The 22381-nt window shown below is 46.4% G+C and overlaps 1 protein-coding gene across 1 annotated transcript in view; it reads left to right on the plus strand.

Annotated features, from left to right (window-relative positions):
- LOC109697740 (BOS complex subunit NOMO1) overlaps nucleotides 1-22381 on the plus strand; it is a 53413-nt gene that overhangs the window by 10829 nt on the left and 20203 nt on the right. The window contains exons 6-17 of the mRNA XM_020181576.2: nucleotides 1918-1990; nucleotides 3730-3882; nucleotides 4548-4685; nucleotides 5662-5751; nucleotides 8138-8243; nucleotides 8434-8584; nucleotides 13227-13401; nucleotides 14526-14667; nucleotides 17041-17172; nucleotides 18362-18498; nucleotides 19641-19728; nucleotides 21996-22059. Of these exons, the coding sequence (XP_020037165.2) occupies nucleotides 1918-1990; nucleotides 3730-3882; nucleotides 4548-4685; nucleotides 5662-5751; nucleotides 8138-8243; nucleotides 8434-8584; nucleotides 13227-13401; nucleotides 14526-14667; nucleotides 17041-17172; nucleotides 18362-18498; nucleotides 19641-19728; nucleotides 21996-22059 (1449 nt within the window). The remainder of the gene's footprint in view (nucleotides 1-1917; nucleotides 1991-3729; nucleotides 3883-4547; nucleotides 4686-5661; nucleotides 5752-8137; nucleotides 8244-8433; nucleotides 8585-13226; nucleotides 13402-14525; nucleotides 14668-17040; nucleotides 17173-18361; nucleotides 18499-19640; nucleotides 19729-21995; nucleotides 22060-22381) is intronic.

Raw genomic sequence — 22381 nt, forward strand, 5'->3', positions numbered from 1 at the left:
GGTGCCTCTCCAGTCTTGGTCTGTAGAAGGAACATGGAACTGTGATTTTTGTTTTAGAACAGATTGAGTATCCCTCATCCAAAATACCTGGGACCAGAACTGTTTTGGATTGTGGAATTTTTCAGATTTTGGAATATTTTCATGTATGTGCATGTTAGTTTCTTGTTGCTATGACAGAATACTTTATGTAAACATCTCAAGGGAGAAAAGATTTATTTTGGCTCACAGTTGCAGTCCATAGTTGTTTGGCCCTGTGTTTTGGGGCTTTGTGTTTGGGGCACCATACCTCATGATGGAAGAGGGTAGCAGAGAGAAGCTGCTCACTTCATGGCACCCAGCAAACAGAGAGAGACAAAGGAAGAGGCTGGGAACAAGATGATCCACTCCTTCCAATTGGCCCCCCTCATAGTGCAATTATAAATCCATCAATGGATGAATCTATTGATGAGTTCAGAGCTCTGAGGATCCAAAAGCCCTACCTCTGAGCATTGCATCTGGGACCAAGCCATCAAATGTCCTCTGAGGGACATTTCATATTTAAACTACAACATAATACAGTGTCTTGAGTATGGGACCCAGATGTAAAGATGAAATGCATTTATGTTGCTTATCTACCTCATACATGGGCTGAAGGTAATCTTACATAGTATTTTAGATAATTTTGTACGTGAAACGAAGTTTCATGGTGTGGAATTTTCCACTGTGACATCACGTTGGCACTCAAAAAGTCTTGTATTTTGGAGCATTTCGGATTTTGGATTTTTTGGATTGGAGATGCCCACCTTGTAGTTTGTTTCTGACTATGCAGAAACAGCAACTTGATCTTTCTGAGTCCCTTTCATCTGCGCTGAGACAGTGACTGGTACTCAGTGCTGGAACACAATGGAAGTAGAGCCTAAATGTTAGTAAGACCGAAAGCCAGCAGCAATTTCAATTTTATTGTGATTTAAGGTGTTTCAAAGCCCCATCCAGTTATTAAAGGCATATCTAATAGGGTAAAACACCCTTGTGGAAGGAGAATTGAATGCTGCTTACAGATCACTTCACTAGAATTAGCCTGTCATTGTCAGGTGCCTTTCAGGGTTACAGAGTAATATGCCAGGATCCTGGTGGTAGCATCTGCAGCCTGGGCTCTGTGGATTGTGGTTTCAGTTTACCCATAGCCGCTTGAGTCTCTTCATCCTGAGGGCTTCATCGTAGTAGCTTTGCACAGAGCCCAGCATGGCTTTGGTTTGCTTCACATAACAGATCTAACCTGTGTGGGATTCAAAGCTTGACATTTGCTGTACCCATATCCTCAGTGTCCTTGTGTCAGCATCTGCCTCAAACTGCGGTCTGTCCTCTTTACACAGGACTCCTCCCTCCTCTCCCTTCTCCTTGCCTGTTTGTGCCTCTTGAACCCAGCTGAGTCTTGAACCCAGCTGAGTGTTCTGTGGCTGAGCTCCAGAGATGGTTTTCTGCCCGAATCCTGGAGTTTCGGGGACCCGCAGCCCTCTCCTGGGGACACCCTTCCTGGAGCACAGTGAGTGCTCAGCAGGCACCCTTTGATGTGGGTCGTACAGGGAAGAATTGAATTTTCTTCTTGGCCATTTAACTCCTAATGGCACATGTGCGAGAATTCAGACTTTTTCTTGTGCTGTCATTATTTGTCATAAAATCAAAACTGAGCTGGGCACCGGTGGCTCACGCGTGTAATCCTAGCTACTCAGGAGGCAGAGATCAGGATGATTGAGGTTCGAAGCCAGCCTGGGCAAATAGTTTGTGAGACCCTGTCTTGAAAAACCCTTCACAAAAAAGGGCTGGTGGAGTGACTCAAGGTATAGGCCCTGAGTCCAAACCCCAGCACCATAAATAAATAAATAAAATCAGAACTGCTCAGGTGGTTGAGGAAATGACATGGTCCTTCGTGTCTCTTAGGTTTGCATTTTTTAAAGTCCTTCCTGGTGACTATGAAATCCTCGCGACTCATCCGACCTGGGCCTTGAAAGAGGTGAGTACTTGAACTGTGTCTCCAGCCGTGCCAGTAATGTGCAAGTCTGGAGACAGTTGTGGCATTTTGAATTTAGGATGTGACATGAATGTATGGCTTCACCAGAAGTCGATGAAGAGCCATGGTTGTAGCCAATGATGTGTTTCTGAGGTGACATTCCCAGGTGTGGTTGGGTTCCGTTGTTGGTGACAGTGTTTTCTTCCTTGCGTGAAATAATGCTGTTATGAGCTGTCCCTATTTTGAGCTAAGTCAACACCAGAGACACGCAATGAGACATATCTGTTGTTCCTTTTCAGTCTGCAACAGAAATCTATAAACTCACCACGCAGTCTAGAGACGGTTGTATGTGCTGAAGGAGATGTGTAGGAGTGTTTATTGCAGTTTTGTTTGTAGTAGTAAACTTGTAAATAACCTAAATGCCCATTAAGAGCACAGTGGGAATCCTGTATGCCAGCCTTGCCGAGTGAGCCAGATCTATGCGGAGCAGTGTGACTACAAATGTAGAGGGGAGGAGACAGGATTGCCAGCGCTCATGATGATACACTTGTGGATACAGCCTTATGTACACAAGTGAGAAAGCCACGTTCATGGTGATGCTGATAGCTATGAAAGGAGAAAGGGAGATGGGGGACTCCTCGGTCTTGTTTGTTTTTGGTTGGGATTTTTTTGGTGGTACTGGGGTTTGAACTCAGGACCTTGTGCTTGCTAGGTAGGCATTCTACCACTTGAGCCACTTCACCAGCCCTTGTTTGTTAGTTTGTTTTTGAGACAGTGTCTCACTGTGTAGTCCAGGCTGGCCTCAGGCTTGCTATGTAGCCCAGGTGGGCTTGGAACTTGTGATGTTCCTTATCTCAGCTTCCCAAGTGCTGGGATTGTAGGTGTGTACTACCATACCAATCTTCTGCTCTTATGTTTCTTTACCTGGTGAGAGCATATAAAAGTATTCTTTATATTTTCTTTGTTTTGTTTTTTTTTGGTGGGACTGGGGTTTGAACTCAGGGTTTCACACTTGCAAAGCAGGCAGTCTGCTGCTTGAGCCACACCTCCAGTCCATTTTGTTCTAGTTGTTTTGGAGATGGGGGTCTCAAGAACTATTTTCCTGGGCTGGCTTTGAACCAAGATCCACCTGATCTCAGCCTCCCAAGTAGCTAAGATTATAGGTGTGAGCCACAGTGCCTGATTCATAATTCTTATAAGAAGATATTTCTTCTTCTGTAGAGTCTTGTCAAAATAGTGGGGACTGTGACTTGAATGGATAGAAATGAGAAATGAATATTCTGGTTTTATTTTTTTTTCTCAAAATAAAAGTATTTAGATTTGTTCTTCTCCTACATAAATTATTTTAATTCTATTGTAACCAGTGAAAACTCTTTACTTTTAAGAAAGAAAGGAAAAGGCTTCCTATGGTTTTATGTGTCAAATAAATGTATGAAGTAACTAACAACGAAATGCTAATGGAATCACTCTTTTTAGGATTCGAATTTATTCTTTTAGCATTTATAACTTGTGTATGTTTCTTTGTATGTGAAATTTTAATCAAAAGTTGAGATATTAATATTCTTTTAAAAAATATCTAAAGGGTTTATAAATATTTGAAATATCACATAAATTTTGATTTCTAAAAAAATTAAAATAACAAAGTATTTATTTTTACTTGGGAAAAAAGGGAAAAAAAAAAAAAAAGAGAAACCTGCTCTTAGAAGTTGGGATAATGACCCCTTTTCCTTTTTCTTTTGTAGGCGAGCACCACGGTGCGTGTAACCAACTCCAATGCCAATGCTGCTGGTCCCCTCATAGTTGCTGGCTACAACGTGTCTGGCTCTGTGCGGAGTGATGGGGAACCCATGAAAGGAGTGAAGTTTCTTCTCTTTTCTTCTTTAGTGACCAAAGAGGTGAGCACAGGAGAGTAAGGAGCGAGCCAGGTTGGGTGGGTGCTGTGGAAAGTGTGTGTGTGTCTCTGTTGACCACAAGAAGCTGAATGTCTACATGGGCAGGCACAGAGTTTGGAAAGTATGCAGGCTTTTTTTTTTTTTTTTTTTGGTGGTAGTGGTGGTGGTGGTACTGGAGTTTGAACTCAGGGTTCGAATTTGAGCTATGCCTCCAGCCCTTTTTGCTTTAGTTATTTTTCAGATAGTGAGAATCTCATGCTTTTTACCCAAGTAACTGGGATTATGGGTATGAACAACTGTGCCAGCCAGCGCACATGTTTTGACATCAAATGAACTCAGGTTCAAACAAATGCCTCTTACCAGTTGCCAGACCTTGGGCCAGTCACTCTGCCTTCCTGAGTCACTATTGCCTTACCTGGAAGATGGTGACCTATTGTCAGGAAGGACAGTCTTATCATTTTTCCTAAGAAAACTGGGCCAATGTTAACTTTTTAGCCTGAGAGTAAAGAGTTTTGGTCTTTTCCTATGAGTAAGTGTGCCAGAGAGTTCAGAAATACATGTATTGAAATAAAACTTGTAGAACTGACCTGCCCTCTGGTGTGGCCATTTGGTGGTAATTGGAACATGTGAGTGAAAAAGGAAGTCTGTTTCCCTCCACCCTGGCATAGGATGTCCTGGGCTGCAATGTGTCGCCAGTACCAGGGTTCCAGCCCCAAGATGAGAGCCTGGTGTATCTGTGCTATGCAGTTTCCGAAGAGGACGGATTCTTCTCCTTCCACTCCCTGCCGAGCGGGGCCTACACGGTGGTAAGTGAAGCTGACTCCCGCTCTGTTTGTTTTCAGAGCAGTGCCATTTGGGTGCTATGTCAGTCAGCTTTCCCTCACTGTGATTTCAGAGAGACATCGACCCAGAAAGGTTTATTTTGGCTCATTGCTTTACTCCATGGCTAGTTGACCCCATTGCTTTTGGGCCTGTGGTGAGGCAGAACGTCATGGCGAGAACGTGCGACAGAGGAAACCTGTCTACCTCATGGTGCTGGGCAAGCACACACAGGGCAAGAGGAGAGGCCCAGGGTCCTGACATTCCCTTCAAGGGCACAGTCCCCAGTCACCTAACTTCCTTTCACTAGGCCCCACCTCCTACAGACCCCCGCAGCACGATAGGCTGGTTACCAGGCCTTTAGCTCTTAGGCTTTGGGAGACATTTCAGATCCAATCCAATACAGGTGTTAAAGGACTAGATGCTTGGTCTGCTCTTCCCTGAATACTGTTTAGCAGACACAGGTTTATCATCTCTAAGCTGAGGTTCTAAAATCTGCAATGCTCTAAAATCTGAAGCTCCCTGAGGACCACCCCAATGCCACCATGGAAAACCCCAGGCCATGAAGCTTTATTTCATGTACAAAATGATTAAAAATGTAATATAAGATTACCATCAGCCCAGGTGGTGTTTGTAAGGTGTATGTGACACACAGGTGGGTTTCCTGTTTAGGTCTGGGCCCCACCCCCATATGTATATATATATATACATACATATTCCAACATTCTGCAGTGCAGATCACTTCTGCTCCCAAGCATCTTGGACAGCAAGGCTCAGCCTGTGTTGCCCACACTGCAGAAAGTGCAGGGCTTCCTATGTTAAAAATTGGTCATGGCCTTTGTGTTTCTCATGGCTTGTCTTGCCCCCTGCCCCACCATCATTTATGGCTGCTAGATGGATGGCAAACATTGATGGTGGAATTGTGTTATTGGTTCTCTGTAACCAGCATACTCTTCCTTCCAGGTTCCGTTCTACAGAGGTGAGAGGATCACCTTCGACGTGGCGCCTTCCAGACTTGACTTCACTGTGGAACATGACAGCCTGAGGATTGAGGTGAGTCACCCTGTGTTCTGGAGAGCAGATGTTGAGTTCCCACTGCTGGGCACAAGTGTTGCAAATATGTTTTAAACAATAACAACAAAAAAACCCAGCTGTATTTCATCCAAAACGGCCATTGGAAAAAATGGATTCTCACTGCATTCTCCCTTAGCCTGATGCCTTGTCTCTCTTGCCTAATGTCTTCAACTTAGAAAACTGAGTTTCTTGTTGGAGCTACTTCATCCAATGAGATTTATTAATTATTGAGTGCCAGTGGTATACATTTTGAATGCATTCCAGGGCTGGGGATACAGCAGTGACCAAAAGAAGCAATTGTTCCTGTCCTTATGGAACTCCTGTTCTAATGATGGAGTTAGTACATGTGTAGATAAAAAAGTGTACTAGAAGATGATAAGTGTCCTCTGGAAAAATAAAGCAAGAAAGAAGGTTGTGCAGTTCAGGTGGAGGCAGGGACTGAGTCTTGTGTCATTATAAAGGTGACACCTGAGCAACAATCTGAAGGGGAAGAAAGAGTGAAGAGTATCACAGACAGGGAATGGCAAGTGCAAAGGTCCTGAAGCAGGAGTGTGCCTGGAGAGTTGAAGGCCAGGCTGGCTGGAGTGGAGAGAATGAGGAGACAGGGTCAATGAGGTGATGGTGTGGCTTGTGCATGGACTGGTAGGCTCCTTACTATGGTGAGAATTGGTACCACGAGAAAGTTCTAAGCAGAGGAGAGGTGTATTCCTCTGGCTGCTATGCTGAGGAAAGTTTGCAAGGGGCCAGGGTGGCAGCTGGGGACCTGCGAGGAGGCTAAGCCAGTAAAGCATGTGAGAGCCGGCACAGCTTGGACCACGGTGACAGGAATGGGACATGTAGTAGTTGGCCTGATAAGCTCCCTAGCCCCCCAAAGAGAGAGTAAATGTATTTTTCATCATACTTATGTTGTCTCTAGTTACAGAAATAGAAAGTAGTTACTGTAGAAAATTTGTTAGCTAAAACAGATCCCCAAAGAAAGTATCAGCCCTTCCCAAATGGACTATGGTGTTAGAGTTAGGAAAACTGTGTTGCAGTAGTTTTCTTTGGATGTGGTCTTTGAGAGCACTGTGAAAATAACGTAAGCGTGCTGCGCGTGCTGAGGTCACAGGTCTGTTGGGGAGCTGGCTGTGCGCTTTAAGATTCAGGAAAGCCCTTGCCTATTCCGTGTGCTGCAGGGGAACGGGAGGGGAGAAGATGAAGTCTTCACCTGCCTCCAAGGGCTTTGCAGGGAAGGCGCAGGGTGAGGGAAAGACAGGCCAGATCATGGCCACATTCAAGTTCATAAGCAGCAATGAATAAGAAGCAATGGCCTGGAAGTTCCATGGAGTCAGGACCATCAGTGTGTTGACCTTTACTGTTCGCAGACATGTCTTTATGCCTGGTGTGTAGTAAGTGCTTGGTAAAAAGCTTAATTGGGTATGTATATGAATTAATAAGTGGGCAGATGGCTTGGGGAGTAGCTCAGTGGCAGAGCACTGTCTAGCACCGGGGGACAAAGGACAAATGGAGAGGATCAAGAAAGAGCGTCTGATAAAAAGGAAGCCATTTTACTTTATGAGGCTCTCTTTCAGATGCATGCACTTGCTCACTCAGGACTCAGTGCATTTGAATGCCTACTGGGTACCAGGTAGCTAAGGCAGAAAAGGTCCTCCTTTGCGTGGAGCTTACATTCTAGTGGGAGAGAGACACTATAGGAACTCAAGCCAGGGCATTTCAGAGCTGGTGAGTCTGATGAAAATAATGGTAAGCAGGGATGAACTTCAGGGACCAACAGTCAGAGGGATGGGGTCTCAGTGCCTGCAAGGAGAGCTCAGGCCTGCTCAGTGAGCAGGACACAGACCAGTCAGACAAAGTGTAGGACTGTGGTGAGCACTGCCCTGGGGTGGGCTGGTGGAGCCCAGACAGGGCCTGGGTTCTGGCTTGGGGGAAAGTCAGGTGAGGACACTTGACTTTGTTTAGGGGAAGCACTGGATAGGCTGATATTGGAGGGCCAGGGCAAGGGTCCAAGGTGTTGATGTGGTTTGCACTTGGGAGACCGAGGGAGGTGGGATTCACCAAAGCATGTGGTGTCTGGAGCCGGAGGAGCAGAAGAGGGTGAGGCTGGGGAAGCTTTCACAAGCTGGAGGCAGTGGCCTGGAATTGGGAAGTGAGTCTGCAGGTCTTTTTTATTCAACTTTGACAGCCATCCATGTGTTGGGAAGGTGACAGAGAAGACAGACATGGGGAAGTGAGAGGGATCCTGGCTAGCATGTGGGCTGGGAGAAGGTGGCAGGCCTGGGCGGATTGGGAAGCGATGGTGTGCAGGGCAGGAGGTGGTCTTGGTGGCTCAGGCACCTGAGCACCTCTTCCCCATCTTCATTTCTAGCCCGTGTTCCACGTCATGGGATTCTCTGTCACTGGGAGGGTCTTGAATGGACCTGAAGGAGAAGGTGTCCCGGAGGCCGTGGTCACTCTGAACAATCAGATCAAAGGTGGGCAGTCATGGTGGCTCCTGGCCTGCTTGAAGGGCTAAGTTGAGACCATAGAGAGAAGTGGAAGGAACCAAATGTCAATGACGTTATGAAAATAGGCTGGCTTTTTGTCTCACGTATTTTTGTGTACATGTTGGGCTGTGCAGTGGGTTTTGACTCATCTTTTTGTTCATGTGTTTTTGTTTCACAGTCAAAACCAAAGCTGACGGCTCTTTCCGCCTAGAGAACATAGCAACAGGGACATATACCATCCATGCTCAGAAAGAGCATCTCTACTTTGAAACAGTCACCATCAAAATCGCACCTAACACCCCACAGCTGGCTGACATCATTGCCACAGGGTAGGTGTGTTGTGTGTGTGCTCCGAAGTGCCAGCACTCACATTGGCAGCTGGTGAGAAGAAAATTACCTTCTGCCTGACTCTCTCCACCAAGGATCCACATCCATTTTCAACACCTGGAGAAATTCAGGCTGGCTTTTTAAAAAGAAAGATTAATCTTGCAAACTGAAGTTACTTACGTGTTGGACACTTTAAAAAAAAAGTCTCTTGCTTCAAAGTCAAAAAAGGCTTGTTAAGTTAGAAAAAGATCTCTTGTGTATCTTCATGTCTGTGAGACCTTTCTTGGCCTAAACCTTGAGGATTTTGGAAGATGAAAGACTCTTCAGGTCATTGATGTAATTCTTCCACTTTGTGATTACTGATTATAAGTATGGGAGGGGACAACTTGTGCAGAATCTGTCATTGTATCATCTGAAGGAAGATGGTATAGTGCAAAGGACCCGGGCCTTGAAGTAGGATTTTGGATCTTCCTCTCCCCGCATGGAACCTGAAGGATGAGGATGCCACCATCTTTTTTTTGACAGCCGTAGGGGTTCAGTGCCCATGTCTTAGAAACAGAGGTGCAGGGTCTGATCAGGAAGGGCAGCCTGAATAGAGGCATGCAGGTCTAAAGCAGCAGGTGTGGGTGTGGGAGTGAAGAACCTGGCATTGCCGGAGCATAAAGTGCCAGACAGGTGGAGGAAAGTGGTGAAACTGGGAAGCTACAGGGGCCGATTCAGGCTTCCCCACGCCCCACTGAATGATAGGGGCTTTCTCCTCCAGGGGCCCAGGGGCTCCGAGGCAGCATGGCTTGGCTTTCATTTTTAGAAAGTAAGTCAGTCCTTCTGTGTAAGGGGGTCTTACACAGAAGGGAGGTTTATTTTGGCTCACAGTTCTGGAGCAGCTACAGCTGGTGATGACCATCTTGCTGGCACTGTCCTGAGATAGTGCAGGGCATCACTGTCTCTTCTGGTCTCCCTCTTAAAGAGCTGGTAGAATTCCATCACAGGGGCGCCTCCCTGATGACTTTACTAGTCCTCATCCCCTCTAACATCCTGATCTCTTAACGCCCCTGCCAGATGAAGCTTCCACCTTTAATACCTGCTGGTGGGGATTAACACTCAAGCCAGACCTCAACTGTAGCAGGAGGCCTTTTGGAAGATGGAGGAGGCTGGCTTTGCAGGGGCTAGAGTGACTGTGGGAGGCCTGCAAACAGCTGATAAGGGAAGATACAAGTTGAAAAGATATTTAGGGGCTCCTAGCTGGAGAGGTGGGATGACTATGGGTGCCACTGGCTGGGAATAGTCTGGGATGGGGGTTTGGTTTTGGCCACATGGGTCTGTAGGACCACTAGGTGGAGCTTTTCAGTACATGCTTAGATAGATTCAAAGTCCCAAAGACCCAGAATCTGGGGTGGGTCAAGCAGCAGAATTAGTACAGTAGACCAGTGCTGGAATGGCATTGGAGGAGTGGTCTACAGAGGATCGAGGGTGGAAGGGGGGGTGTCATAGGAGCTAAGAAAGTGAGGTACAAGGTTGTACCTGACAACAGGGCTAGGGGATGAGCCCAGGAAAGTGCAGTCCACTGGCTTGGTCACCAAGGACTCATGGTAACCATTTTCTGTAGACAGGTGGGGGTCAAGGTCAGAGGTGAATGGGAAGAAGAGGGAGCAAATAACCCTTAGAAAACAGTTCTTGGATTTAAGTGCTCCCTCCGTCCACCCTGCCCTCTGTTTTACACTTTCTCCAGTGCTGGGGAGCATGTGCTAGGCAAGCACTCCGCACAAGCCACACCCCAGTCCCATAAATGAGCTTGAGCAGCTACCCTGGGCAAGGCATTGTGCTAAATGCTGGGTCTGTGAAAGGAACAAGCCACTGTTTTAAAGATGGGGCTTTTGTCTTCCCTGGGAGACAGACTAATTCTAAAACATTTTGATTTCAAATTGTGGTGACTACTGGGCAGGAAGAGAGCAGAATGCTCTGACAAGAGCTCAGATAGGTTGGGGCTCTGGAAGGCCACTGAGTTGTCAAGACCCTAGGAAAATCGAGGTCAGAAAGTGGAGGACATCCTGAGTAGGGGGCAGCATGCCTCTGAGAGGCCCGGAGGTTAGGGGGAGGGACTGAGCCAGCCAGGTAGTGAGGTTGGAGGCAGGTGGCAAGGTCAGAGAGCCTGCTGACTATAGATGGGCTGTAGGGATGTCTTCTCCCTGCCGCTATGCCTTGGGAAACCATTAAGAGTTGTCAATAAGGGGGTGACAACAAAGATCATGGAAGTTTAAAAAGATCTCCTTTTTTTTTTTTCTTTCTGGGTGGAGAAGGTGTTGGGGGGGAAGCCAGTGTGCAAGTAGGGTGCAGATAGGGGCTGTGGCAGTTGTCTGGAGGAGATACAGTGGTGGCTGAGACCAAGGTGCTGGCCAGAGAGGGAGCCAGAAGCAGATGGAAATGATAGGTAGAGGCAGAGTTAATAGGCCTATACTGTGAGGGCTAAGGCCTCTCATTTGAACAACAGGGCAGAGGCAGAGATGGAGGGACGTTTATTTGTATATTTTCTTCTTTGAAGTGGAGTATTTGGACCAAAGAAAGAAGAATGACAATTGTTGAGCTATGTTTTGGAGGAGCAGGGGCTAACCCCTAGTATATTGCCTTTTAAATACATTGATATTTCTTACTTGTTCTTATTTTCTTTTTTTAAAAAATATTTCCTATTGGATGTGGTAGCATTTAATCTCAACTACTTGGGAAGTGGAGGAGGAGGATTGAAATTCAAAGCTGTCTGGGCAAAGTTAGTGAAAAACCCTATCTGAATAGCAACCTAAAGCTAAAGGGCTGGAGGCGTGCTCAAGTGGTGGAGCGCCTGCCTAGCAGGGGCAAGGCCCTGAGTTCACACTCCAGTGCCACACACACACACACAAACTAAAAGGTCCTTAAGAATAATTTCATCAAAGTTCCCTTCCTACCCTTTTGTTCTGAGAGTGCAGAGCAGGGTGCGTGAATGTGAGAAGCAGAGAAGCAGAGCTCTATCCATCCTGATAGGGCTTAGCAAGCCTTTTAAGTTTCATGGACCATGTGGTCTCTATGGCAGAAGCCACCAGAACACTAAAATTTCACTGTGAACATCATGAGATAGTATTCTTTGGATTTTGTTTTTCCTCTTTTAATCTCTAAGAGTATAAAAACTGTTCTTGGCTTGTAGTCCATGCAGAAACAGGTGGTGAACTGGCATTGGCCTGAGGTTGTTGTTTGTTGACCATGCAGTAGACAGCGAGCTCCAAACAAATGCGTTTGCACATGCCTAGAATTCACTGCCCAGCTTTCCTCATGTCGTTCTTTCCACTGCTTCTCACTGTGGGCTGCGCAGTTATTCCAGCGTTGCGCATCCGGCATTCTTTCTTGTCTCTGCCAGAAGGAACACCTGACTTTATCTAAAATGATTGTTTAACACGAGAAAACAACCCTTAGTGAGCTGAAGAGACAAGTGTGGCCTGCAGCTGGGATGTGTTATTACACCTTACCATGTCCTCGTTAAGTTACTGAGAAATGAAAATGAAGACCATCACTCTGAGGGTGACAGTCTTCCTTGGTCTTTATGGTGAGCAGATGTGCCTCTCCTGTGTTTCTTACACACTGTTCATCTGAAACTTGAATCTGAGTCTTCACTTCTTTTCTTTCTTTTTTTTAAGAGCTAGAATCTCACTATGTAGCTATGTAGTTTAAGGCTGGCCTTAAACTTTCAATCCTCTGTCCTTGGCCTTCTGAGTGCTGGGATTATAGATGTGAACCACCTGGCTCTTTTTTGACAGTATTGGGGTTTGAACTCAGGAACTCATGCTTGCTAGACAGGCATTCTGCTACTTGAGCTATGCCTCCAGCCAAAGTCTTTCCTTATTCTTAATAGGGCTTTGTAATTATGAGTTTCTGTTTTGGCTCCCAACTCCTAAGAAGTGTAATTTTAAATTTTAATTGTTATTCGTACATATCTCTCAGTTTGCCTTCACCCATGCATTGGGCTCAATCATAAGTGAGGAAGATGTCTTTGGTAACTCTGTCTTGTCTTATAGCCTAGCTAATGGCACATTTTCTTTTTTTGTTGGGACTAGGGTTTGAACTCAGGGCTTCAAGCTTTGTAAAGCAGGCACTGTACTGCTTGAGCCATACCTCTAGCCCATTTTGTTCTGGTTACTTTGGAGATGGGGTCTTGTCAACCATTTGCCTAGGCTGACTTTGGGGATCCTCCCAATCTTAGCCTCTCAAGTAGCTAGGATTATAGGTGTGAGCTAATGGCCTAGTTTCTTAGGCAGTTTATGGCTCTTACTTTTTTAGGGCTAATGAATTATTTTCAGTCTGAGCCTGTTCCACTGTCCACTACCCCATTACCTGAAACATTTGCGTTATCTGTGGATTTTCTGAAAATCGCTTCTGCAGTAGGTGACTGCAGTGGGGGTCACCCAGAGCATACACACGGCTCTTGTTCTGCAGAAAGAGGTCTACTCTTCCTTCTGAAGGTGGCTCTTTAAAGCAGAAACCACTGGTGCTGTAATCTGTCTCTGTCACCAGAATGAAGTCGTGTCAGGCACGAGGGCTGGAAGAGGGATGTGTCTGGGGTGCTGAGCGCCTCTGGGCTGTAATCCAGCTCTCCTGCTGGAGCGAGTGGTCTTCTTGTTCCAGGTTCAGCGTCTGCGGTCAGATATCAATTACGCGCATTCCTGACACCGTCAAGCAGATGACTAAATACAAAGTGGTCCTGTTGTCTCAGGACAAGGACAAGTCTCTGGTCACCGTGGAGACGGATGCTCATGGATCATTTTGCTTTAAAGCAAAACCAGGGGCCTACAAAGTCCAGGTGCGATGTGCTTTGCCTTACTTAAAGTATTGGAGAAAAGCAGTAATTGTCAGAGGGCCAGGAGCTAAAATGTTCTTAGAAGGAGCATTTCAATTCCCGCCTCTTAGTTTTAAGCTTTCCCATTCCTGTGTGTTGAAGTGGAGCTGACAGGCGTCCAGCTCAAGCATGATGCACTAGGCGCTAGGCCTCTCCTTTCCCATCGTGATGTTTGTTGGGAGTCAGGAACAGGCTACCCATTGCTCCACTTTTCTAGAATATCTGTGAGTCCAAGAGGAGCAACCAGGCAAGCTCCCCATTCAAGGTTGTGCAAGAACTTCCATGATGCATGGCTTCTGGGAGCCAGACTGGGGCCCCCACTTCCTGCTTTGCCCTGTTCTGAGGACAGTGAGGCAGGCCCCATAGGATTTGTTCATCCAGGCATGCAGCCCCTCTCCTGTGGTCTCACCACAAGGACGCAGGTTTGAGCACAGACCAGCCAAAGTGAGCAAATGACCAGTCAACCAGAGGTTGGCCACTGTGCCTTCCAATGTGGTGATCTTGCCCATGGGGATTGAGGGAGGACAGCACCTTACTGGACTCTATGCCACAGTGGAAGTTTGGTGAAGGACTTTAACAAGGAAGGGCAAGTCTGCAATTCCATCTTTACGAGGGATAAAAGAGATGGCCACTGTCCCCACCTCAAAGAAGAGGAAAACATCTTCATTCCACCAAAGAGTCATTCATACATCATTGCCAGGCTCATAGCTTATGTTACAAGTGACCTAAAGTCAGGGACAATCTGGGGTAGTATGGATTCCATCTGGCACACAGGTCGTTGATGTCAGCACAGTGTGCCTCCAGGAATTATGCCAGATAGGTTTGTGCACAGCCTTGGGACTGTTGAAGGCTGATTTTTATGTCTGAGTGGAAATGTGTTTTTATCCAAATAGAGCAAGTGACCAGACAAGCAAAGGTCAGCCACTGCCTTCCTCTTCCTGTTATAATTAGGAAAACTAAGCCTGGAAACGAACCTTTGTCCTTCAAAATTGGCTTAGCTTTGGCCCCAGATGAATGTTCTAGTGCCCCATAGGCTAGAATGAGAGCAGCCCTGTGTGGCATCTGACGTCACTCTCTGTGTCCTACAGGTGGTGGTGCCCGAGGTTGAGACCAGAGCAGGGCTGATGCTGAAGCCCCAGACGTTTCCTGTCACTGTGACCGACAGGCCCGTGATGGATGTGGCCTTTGTGCAGTTTTTGGCATCTGTTTCTGGGAAAGTCTCTTGTTTGGGTAAGATGTCAACTGAAAACAAGAACAAGCAGTTTCAAAGAAGCAGGGGTGGGAGGGGGTGGGGTGGCTGAGGACGTGGGGAAGGAGCTGGGACTGGGCAGGTGTTTCCTTGTGGGAAGCATTAAAGACAGGGGCTGCTCCTGCTGAGGAGTTCAGGATTGGATCTTGTGTGTGCTTCCCTAGAATGATTGTCATCAGGAGGCACCAAAACATTCTTCTGGGGTATTTCTGCTTTGGCCCCAAAGAGGAATCAGGCCCAGGTTTTAATCTTAGCTCTTATCTTAACAGCTATGAGACAGAAAGCCTCAGATTTTTTCCCTATAAATTGGGAGTACTGCCAATATTGAGGTTTTTATTTTTATTTTTTATTTATTTTTTTATTTTCTGGGTGATTTTTATTATCTAGATGCTTTGACATTTGGGGCCAGGCTGACCTAGAGGGATGGACTTCTCAGGGTTAGCCTATTTTTAAGAGATAGCAAACAACCTGTAGGTGCACATTTCATATAAAAACCAGCCAGTTAACAGCCCTTATCTCCAACCCTCTTCTGGATGGGGCCACTATTCTTCTTCTCCCCTAATCACTCCAGGGCCAGATACTAGAAAATTCTGGACATCCCAGAGTTTACTGAAGTTATTCAAATTACCCAGTCCTAAGTCTGCTTACCCTTCCTTCCTCACAGAAACTGCAATAAAGGCTCTTGGCCACATTTTCCCTCACTCCCTCTGTCCTTTGGTCAACCTGGGTGCTTCCCCATATAACCTGGCACAGCCCCTTCTCTTGGGACCTATAACTATAGCAAACTACCTTTTCAATGGCAGCCATCTGATCTGTTGGCCTTGACAGTAAAATCTATATTTTAAAATATAACCTAAGCCATGTCCCAAAAGCCTGGCAGTCAATGAGATCTTTAAGTCTCCTGGTTTCAGAGTTGCCTTCCACACAAAAGCAGCCAACAGTTAAAGCCATCAGAGACAAGGTAGATTCAGAAAGCAGTAGTTCATTTGCATTAACAATGACCTAGGGGAATTCTCTTCTTACAGCCCAGGTATATCCTTCTGAGGTCTATGTTCTCTCAGCACATCCCCTACCCATCTAGTGAAGAGTCCTGTGACCAGATCATATTTGAGTGGAGATTTTTTTTTTTTGTATTGGATTTTTTTTTTCATTTTTCTTTTATTATTCATATGTGCATACAAGGCTTGGTTCACTTCTCCCCCCTGCCCCCACCCCCTCCCTTACCACCCACTCCACCCCCTCCTGTTTTTTTAAATTTTTATTTATTTTTTTATTTTATTATTCATTATTTAAAGGGACTTAAATACTATCCTGTAAAGTAGAAGTATAGCACAGTGGGTACACAAATAGATTCTAGAACCAGACTTAAGGGGCTTGACCCCCAGCTGTGTGACCTGGGGCAAGTTGCCTAACCTCCCTGTACTTTTGAGTCCCTCATCTGTGATAAGGAACAATTGATAACAATGAGTTAGTGTGCATTCACCTTTGGGACATGTAGCTGTGACCAAAATACCCAAGAAAAGCAACTTAAGGGAGGAATGACTTATTTTGGTTCGCGGTTTCAGAGATGTCTGTTCATCCTGGTGGAAAGGGTGTGGCAGAGTAGAACCAATCACATTATGACCATCAGGAAGCACAGAGAGACAGGATGGGGCCAGGGCAAGCAGTAGTCTCCAGGGAAACGCCCCCCAGTGGCTCCCTCCTCCTACGTTTCACCTCCTGCCTGCCTCCTATCTTTCACCATAATGCTGCCATATTGCAAAGCATCAAGGAGTTAGTCCATTGATTAGGTCAGAGCCCTCAAGATCAAACCTGTCTGGAAATGCCCTCAGAGACATACCCAGAGAGAGTGTCACTAATCTCTTAAGTGTCTCTCAATCCAGTCAAGTTGGTAGCCAACACTGACCACCACAGAACAGACCCTACAGCATAGGAGGGTCAAATCAGTGTTCACTATTATTGGCAGTAATATTGTGGCAAAGGGCCTGGTTCTGTGCCTGTCATAAACTGGGCTTTCTCTGACTGTCCCAGCATTCCTGTTTTCTTCTTTGGCTCTGGTTGGTGCTACATAAATGTTCCACTGTTTCATCACTGGGTGCTGTATAAATGTGGTTTTCCCTTCTCTCCTGGCTCACACAGGGGTGCTCAGTAATTGATGGTCTCTCGTCACCACCCGTTCCTTTGTTTCTTGCTGCCTGAACACAGTCGTCGGGAAACTTCTTGGGCTGATGTGTGTTGGCTTTGCCAACACCACTTCCAGAAGCCCATGGGTGTCGAGCAGCGCAGGCTGAGCTTCCACTGTGCTCGTGGTGCCTGGTGGTAGTCATGTGAAGCCCTTTGTCTCTCCTCTGTAGACACCTGTGGTGACCTGCTGGTGACGCTGCAGTCACTGAGCCGCCAGGGCGAGAAGCGGAGCCTCCAGCTCTCCGGCAAAGTCAACTCCATGACTTTTACGTTTGACAACGTGCTGCCCGGAAAATATAAAAGTAAGAACTGAATGTGATGCTTCCTGTGTTTGTGAACTTCCCAAAGCTCTTTCTCAGAGCATGTGCCAGCGCATACTTTGTTCTGTGAAATCTTCCTGGCCCGTGACCTTGGCTGTGCATGATGTTGTGTTGGCAGTGATGTGGAATCTCAGCTCTTAATTAACTATGTGTGTGCTTTGGAGAGTGTGCTGTTTCATGGCATTTTTATTTCTGAATGTTAGAAGGGAGAGTAAGACCTAATTCTACAGCCCCAGTGTGACTGACAAGTTACTCAGTCCCTCGAGACTGTTGGCTCATCACAACCTTTCTGCAGAATGTACTGAGTGAAATAAAGTGTGTGAAGCCCCTTGCAGTGCCTGGTCAGTAGGAGAGGCTAGCCTACCTCCTTTCTCTGCCCTGCTCAGGAAGCCTCTTGTCTGACCTACTTTTGCAAAGATCATCTCAGATCTGCGGGCAGTGAGTAGCTTAGAAAGTAGGCTTCAGTTTCTGGGGAACTGTATTTTCTGTCACATAGGGGCTGGCAAACTATAATCCAGAACTGACTGCCTGTTTTTTTTAATAAGTTTCCTGTAGAATATAGGCACAACCATTTCTTTATGTATTGACTGTGGTCCCTCAGAGCTACAATGACAGAGTTGAGACCTACTAAGCTTGTAGCCTACAAAACTGGAAGCGACCTGGGTGTGGTGTCATGCACCTGCTGTCCCAGCTGCTCTGGTGGCTGAGACACAAGGGTCACCTGCGCCCAGGAATTTCAGACCAGCCAAGGCAGCATAGTGAGACTGTCTTAAAAAGAAAAAACAAAAAACCCAAAAACACCATGAAAACATTTCAGAAAAAGTCTGCTGATCCCTGATTTCTTTTTTGTGGCCTGATCTTTCGAGTGCAGTTGGATTTCCTTGTTGATGAAGTTAAGGTCCACATGTATGTGTGTTTACATATATAGATTTATATGTATATGTGCACACACACACACACACACTTCTTTTTGAGTCTTGCTATGTAGCCCAGGCTGACCTTTAACTCATGATCCTCCTGCCTCAACCTTCTAAGTGCTGGGCTTATAGGTATGCACCACCACACCTGGCTCACAGAGTGACTTTGTGGTTAGTTAACACGTTACATTGTTTCCTGGTGTGTGCAGCAGGTGGTACGCTCTGTGCCCATGCATCTCTTGTTTGCTTTGCAGCCAGCATCATGCATGAGGACTGGTGCTGGAAGAACAAGAGCCTGGAGGTGGAGGTTCTGGATGATGATGTGTCCATGGTAGAGTTTCGGCAGACAGGCTATATGCTGAGATGTTCCCTTTCTCATGCCATCACTCTGGTAAGGGCCGCTGGTTTCACACTCTGGACAAGTTCACTCCCTGTTTCTGAGCGTCAGTTTTCCCCTCCAAAATTGGGATCATAATCCCCACTTCTCAGGCTGTTAAGAGGCTTCCGTGGGTCTTTTAGCATTTAAAGTTTCCTTGCAGAGCACTGCTGTTGGTTCCTCACACAGTGCAGCGGAGAGAGCTTCTCTCTGACATTGTTCCAGTGTGGAGGGCAGAGCTGACCTCTCACTGGCTGTATTGGCCTGATAGGCCCCTGTCAAATGGATCCAGGGAAGGGAATGTCTGTGTAATTTGCTCTTGAGTTTTACGTAAGTTTTTGACATGAAGCACTGGCACATGACATTGTCAGATCCCAGTAGAGAAATTGAGGTAACTAAGTGATGGCTTGTAAGAGACACCAGAGGAATAGCAGCTGCTGCTTCAGCTGCCAGAAGCACTGAGCAAGGTGCTGTGTTACAGAACTTGGTTTAGTTAATGTCCAGGTGAGAATCGGTGATAGACATTCTTTCCTGTAAGCCCTGTAGCTTTCTGGTTCCCATAGATTAAGATTCATGCACCTCCATGATGGCCAGCAAGGCCTTGTCTACTTCCCACTTTGTGTGCAGTTTCACTCCTCCATTGTACTTCTGCACATGCGCGTGCCCATCCCCCAAAATGCAGACAGGTAGTTTTTTCTCCAAGTTCTGGCTGCAGCCCAGTGTTACCCAGTCAGGAGAGGGCAGCACTAAGACCAGGAAGCTGAAGAACCTCCAGGGGATCATCCTTTCTCCTACGCCCTGCTTACTTCCTTCTGAGTCTGTTACTTCAGTCCCAGCTGAAATCACTAATTCATTTGTTGGCATGTTGATTTTCTGATTTCCCAAATTAAAAGGTAAGCCACCTGAGAACAGGAACCAGGCCAGTGCCTCCCAAGCCCTGCCTGGTCCCTGTCACATAGCAGGTGCTCAATAAATCCTAGTGGATTGAGTGAAAAGAGCACATTTTCATTGGAAATTTTTAAAAGGTTTTTAATTTTCCTATGGCACCCAATGGCTGATTAATGGGCAAAACAGATGACTGGCTTGGAAACAGAAATATTATTGACCATCACAGTCTCCATCCCCTGTAAGTCACCGTATTGGCTCTGGTCCCTCAGGAGTTTTATCAGGATGGAAATGGACCTGGGAACGTGGGAATTTACAACCTCTCCAAAGGAGTCAACCGCTTCTGCCTATCCAAGCCCGGTACGTCTGAAAGGATTGATGTGCTGTGAGTTAGAAAGATGGGAGGGCACCGAGGTTGGTTTTAAAGGCAGTTTTTCCTAGCTCCGTTCTATTTGCATTGAGCTATGAATTTCAGTTGTGTTTAGTGCCCTCGTTTTTCTGTTTCTTCTCTCTGGAGGGAGTGGCGTGGGCAGGTGTTCTTGGTCTTTTGGTCTGAGCTGGGTGGAGATAACTGGGCCCTTGCACTTTCTGCAACGTTACACTCTTGGCCTGTGACCTTGCCTCATAGCAGTCTTTTGGAAATTGAAGCTTAAAATCTTCCAGTTTATCTGTCCTTTTTAACTTTATTGAGGTACAATTTGCATATCATGAAATTCACCCATTTGTGGCTGGGGTGCTGCTCAGTGGCAGAATGCCTGGGTAGTGTGCTTGAGGTCCTGGGTTTAATCCCTAGCACACAAAGATAAAAACAAAAGCAAAATGAAGGCTGTTGGGTGGTTCAAGTCCTAGAGCACTGGCCTAGGGGATGGGAGGTCTGGGGTTTGAATCCCACGACCACCTGAAAGAATAAACAACAACAACAACAAAATGAAAAGGTCATTTCAGATGTCCAGAGCAATGATTTCCAGTAAACTTGCCAAGCTGTACAGTCATTACCATGGTCCAGGTTTAGGGCATTCTTATCACCCCCAGTGAGGTCCTAGGCTGTTAATTCCTGTCCCTCGCCCTAGGCAACCCTAGTTTTCTTCCTGTCACTGTGCACTAGTGATGCTGCTTTGGCCCCTTTTCTCTAATACGATGTTGTTGATATTTATCTACATGGTGGCATGTATCAGTGGTTTGTTCCTTTTTATTGGCACATAGTATTCCATTAAGTTGATGCGTCACATTGCCACACTGTAGGCAACAGGGTCTGTGTGGCAACAGGAAGGACAGTCTATGTGATAACAGAAAACGGGTGATTTCCTGGTTGTGGGATGAAGCTCACCAGCCTGACTGCAGGTGCTGTTCTCTGCTGAGCGCCCTCCCTGCTCCTCCCACCACCCTGTACCTGGCTTTCTCACCTCTCAGTTCTTGGCTCAGTGCAACTTCCCCAGATGGACAGCCCTTCAGGGCCATTGAGGCCTTCCTCCCGCCCTCCTGGTCACAGCTGTTCCTAGTGTGCGCCATGGTCAGTATGTCAGTGACGACCCTCTCTTTGGGTTGGGAGGCCCAGGAAGGCAGGGGCCACATTTGCTTCCTCCCCACTGTGGACCACCCCCAGCACAGTGCCTCAGCCTCACCTAGGAGTGTTTGTTGAATGAGAGAACAAAATCTGTAGAGAGCTTGAATCTTTTCTCTTATCTGTGCCTGCTCCATGCAGTGAAAGCAGCGGACTGTTCCCAACCCTTGGCTTTTTCCCATAAGTGACTGTGTTCCTCTGGCAAACGATGGACTGCCCCCAGTATGGGTACTACCATATATAAGCTTATGGTATAAAAAGTGTTTTCTTTAGTTGTTATATCATTTTCTGGGCCTTCCCTGCCTCTTCAGGAATATTTACAGAAGGGCAGTTATGGTTCTCTTTTGGACTTTGAACAGAATCTTTTTGTGTTTTTTTTTTTTTTTCATGGTACTCATGTTTGAACTGAGGGCTTCATGCTTGCTAGGCAGGCACTCTACCACTTATGTCAAGTCCCCAGTCCTTTTGGTTTCAGTTATTTTTCAGATAGGGTCTCATACTTTCTGCCTGGGGCTAACCTCAGACCACCATCCTCCCACCTACGCCTCCCTCATAGCTGGAATTACAGGCGCATGCCACTGTTCTCAGCTTGCTTGTTGAGATGGGTGTCTGACTAACTTTTTGCTTGGGCGGCCCTTGAACCTCAGTCCTCTCAATTTTTGCCTCTTGAATAGACGCAGTTATAGGTGTGAGCCACTACACTGGTCCTTTAATGCAATCTTTTAAGTTGAAAAATGATTCCCAGCCAGATTTGCTGGAGAAATGAGCTTTTGTTCTTTCTTGGACATGTACTGGGCTTGGTCTGGACAGAGGTAGCTGCTGCCAGTGGTGAAGTTTGGGGAAAGAGGAACTGGTGCTTGTTGGGGGTCTGCTAAGCAGAGCTCAGTGGCAAGAAACTGTCATCAGCAGCAGGACGGAAGCCTGCCAGTATTTCTGATCCTATCACTGCAGAGCTGTGACATGTTTGTTTTCAAATGAGACAGCTGCCTGTGGATTTTGAATGCTGGAATTGCTTTGCGCAACTGACACCATTCTCTGAAAATGACTCTTCATTTCCTGTCCACAGGTGTATACAAAGTGACCCCTCGCTCCTGCCACCGGTTTGAGCAAGCCTTCTATACCTATGACACGTAAGCTGGGGAGGAGGGGAGTAACTGTCTCTTCCTCATTTATTTCTGAGAACCAAGGAATTGTTCTTTTTCTTCTGGAAGAGGCAATGCTAGGCATTAGTGTGGATGTCTGCATAAAGATTTTAAGACTTTCGGATAAGTTACCAAGGAAAAGGAGACAGCCTCCTTCCCAAGAATTCTGTAAGCTCAGGCCAGAAGGCCACGTAGTAAAGAGGCTCACGTGAAATCTTGGTCACATATTCCAGTCCTTGCTGATAGAAATTCCTCCAGCTCAGGTCTGCCACATGTATATTTTTACAAATGTGTGTGACTTACAGTGGGA

This window comes from Castor canadensis, chromosome 17, assembly GCF_047511655.1.
Source record: "Castor canadensis chromosome 17, mCasCan1.hap1v2, whole genome shotgun sequence".
In the NCBI taxonomy this organism is placed as follows: Eukaryota; Metazoa; Chordata; class Mammalia; order Rodentia; family Castoridae; genus Castor; species Castor canadensis.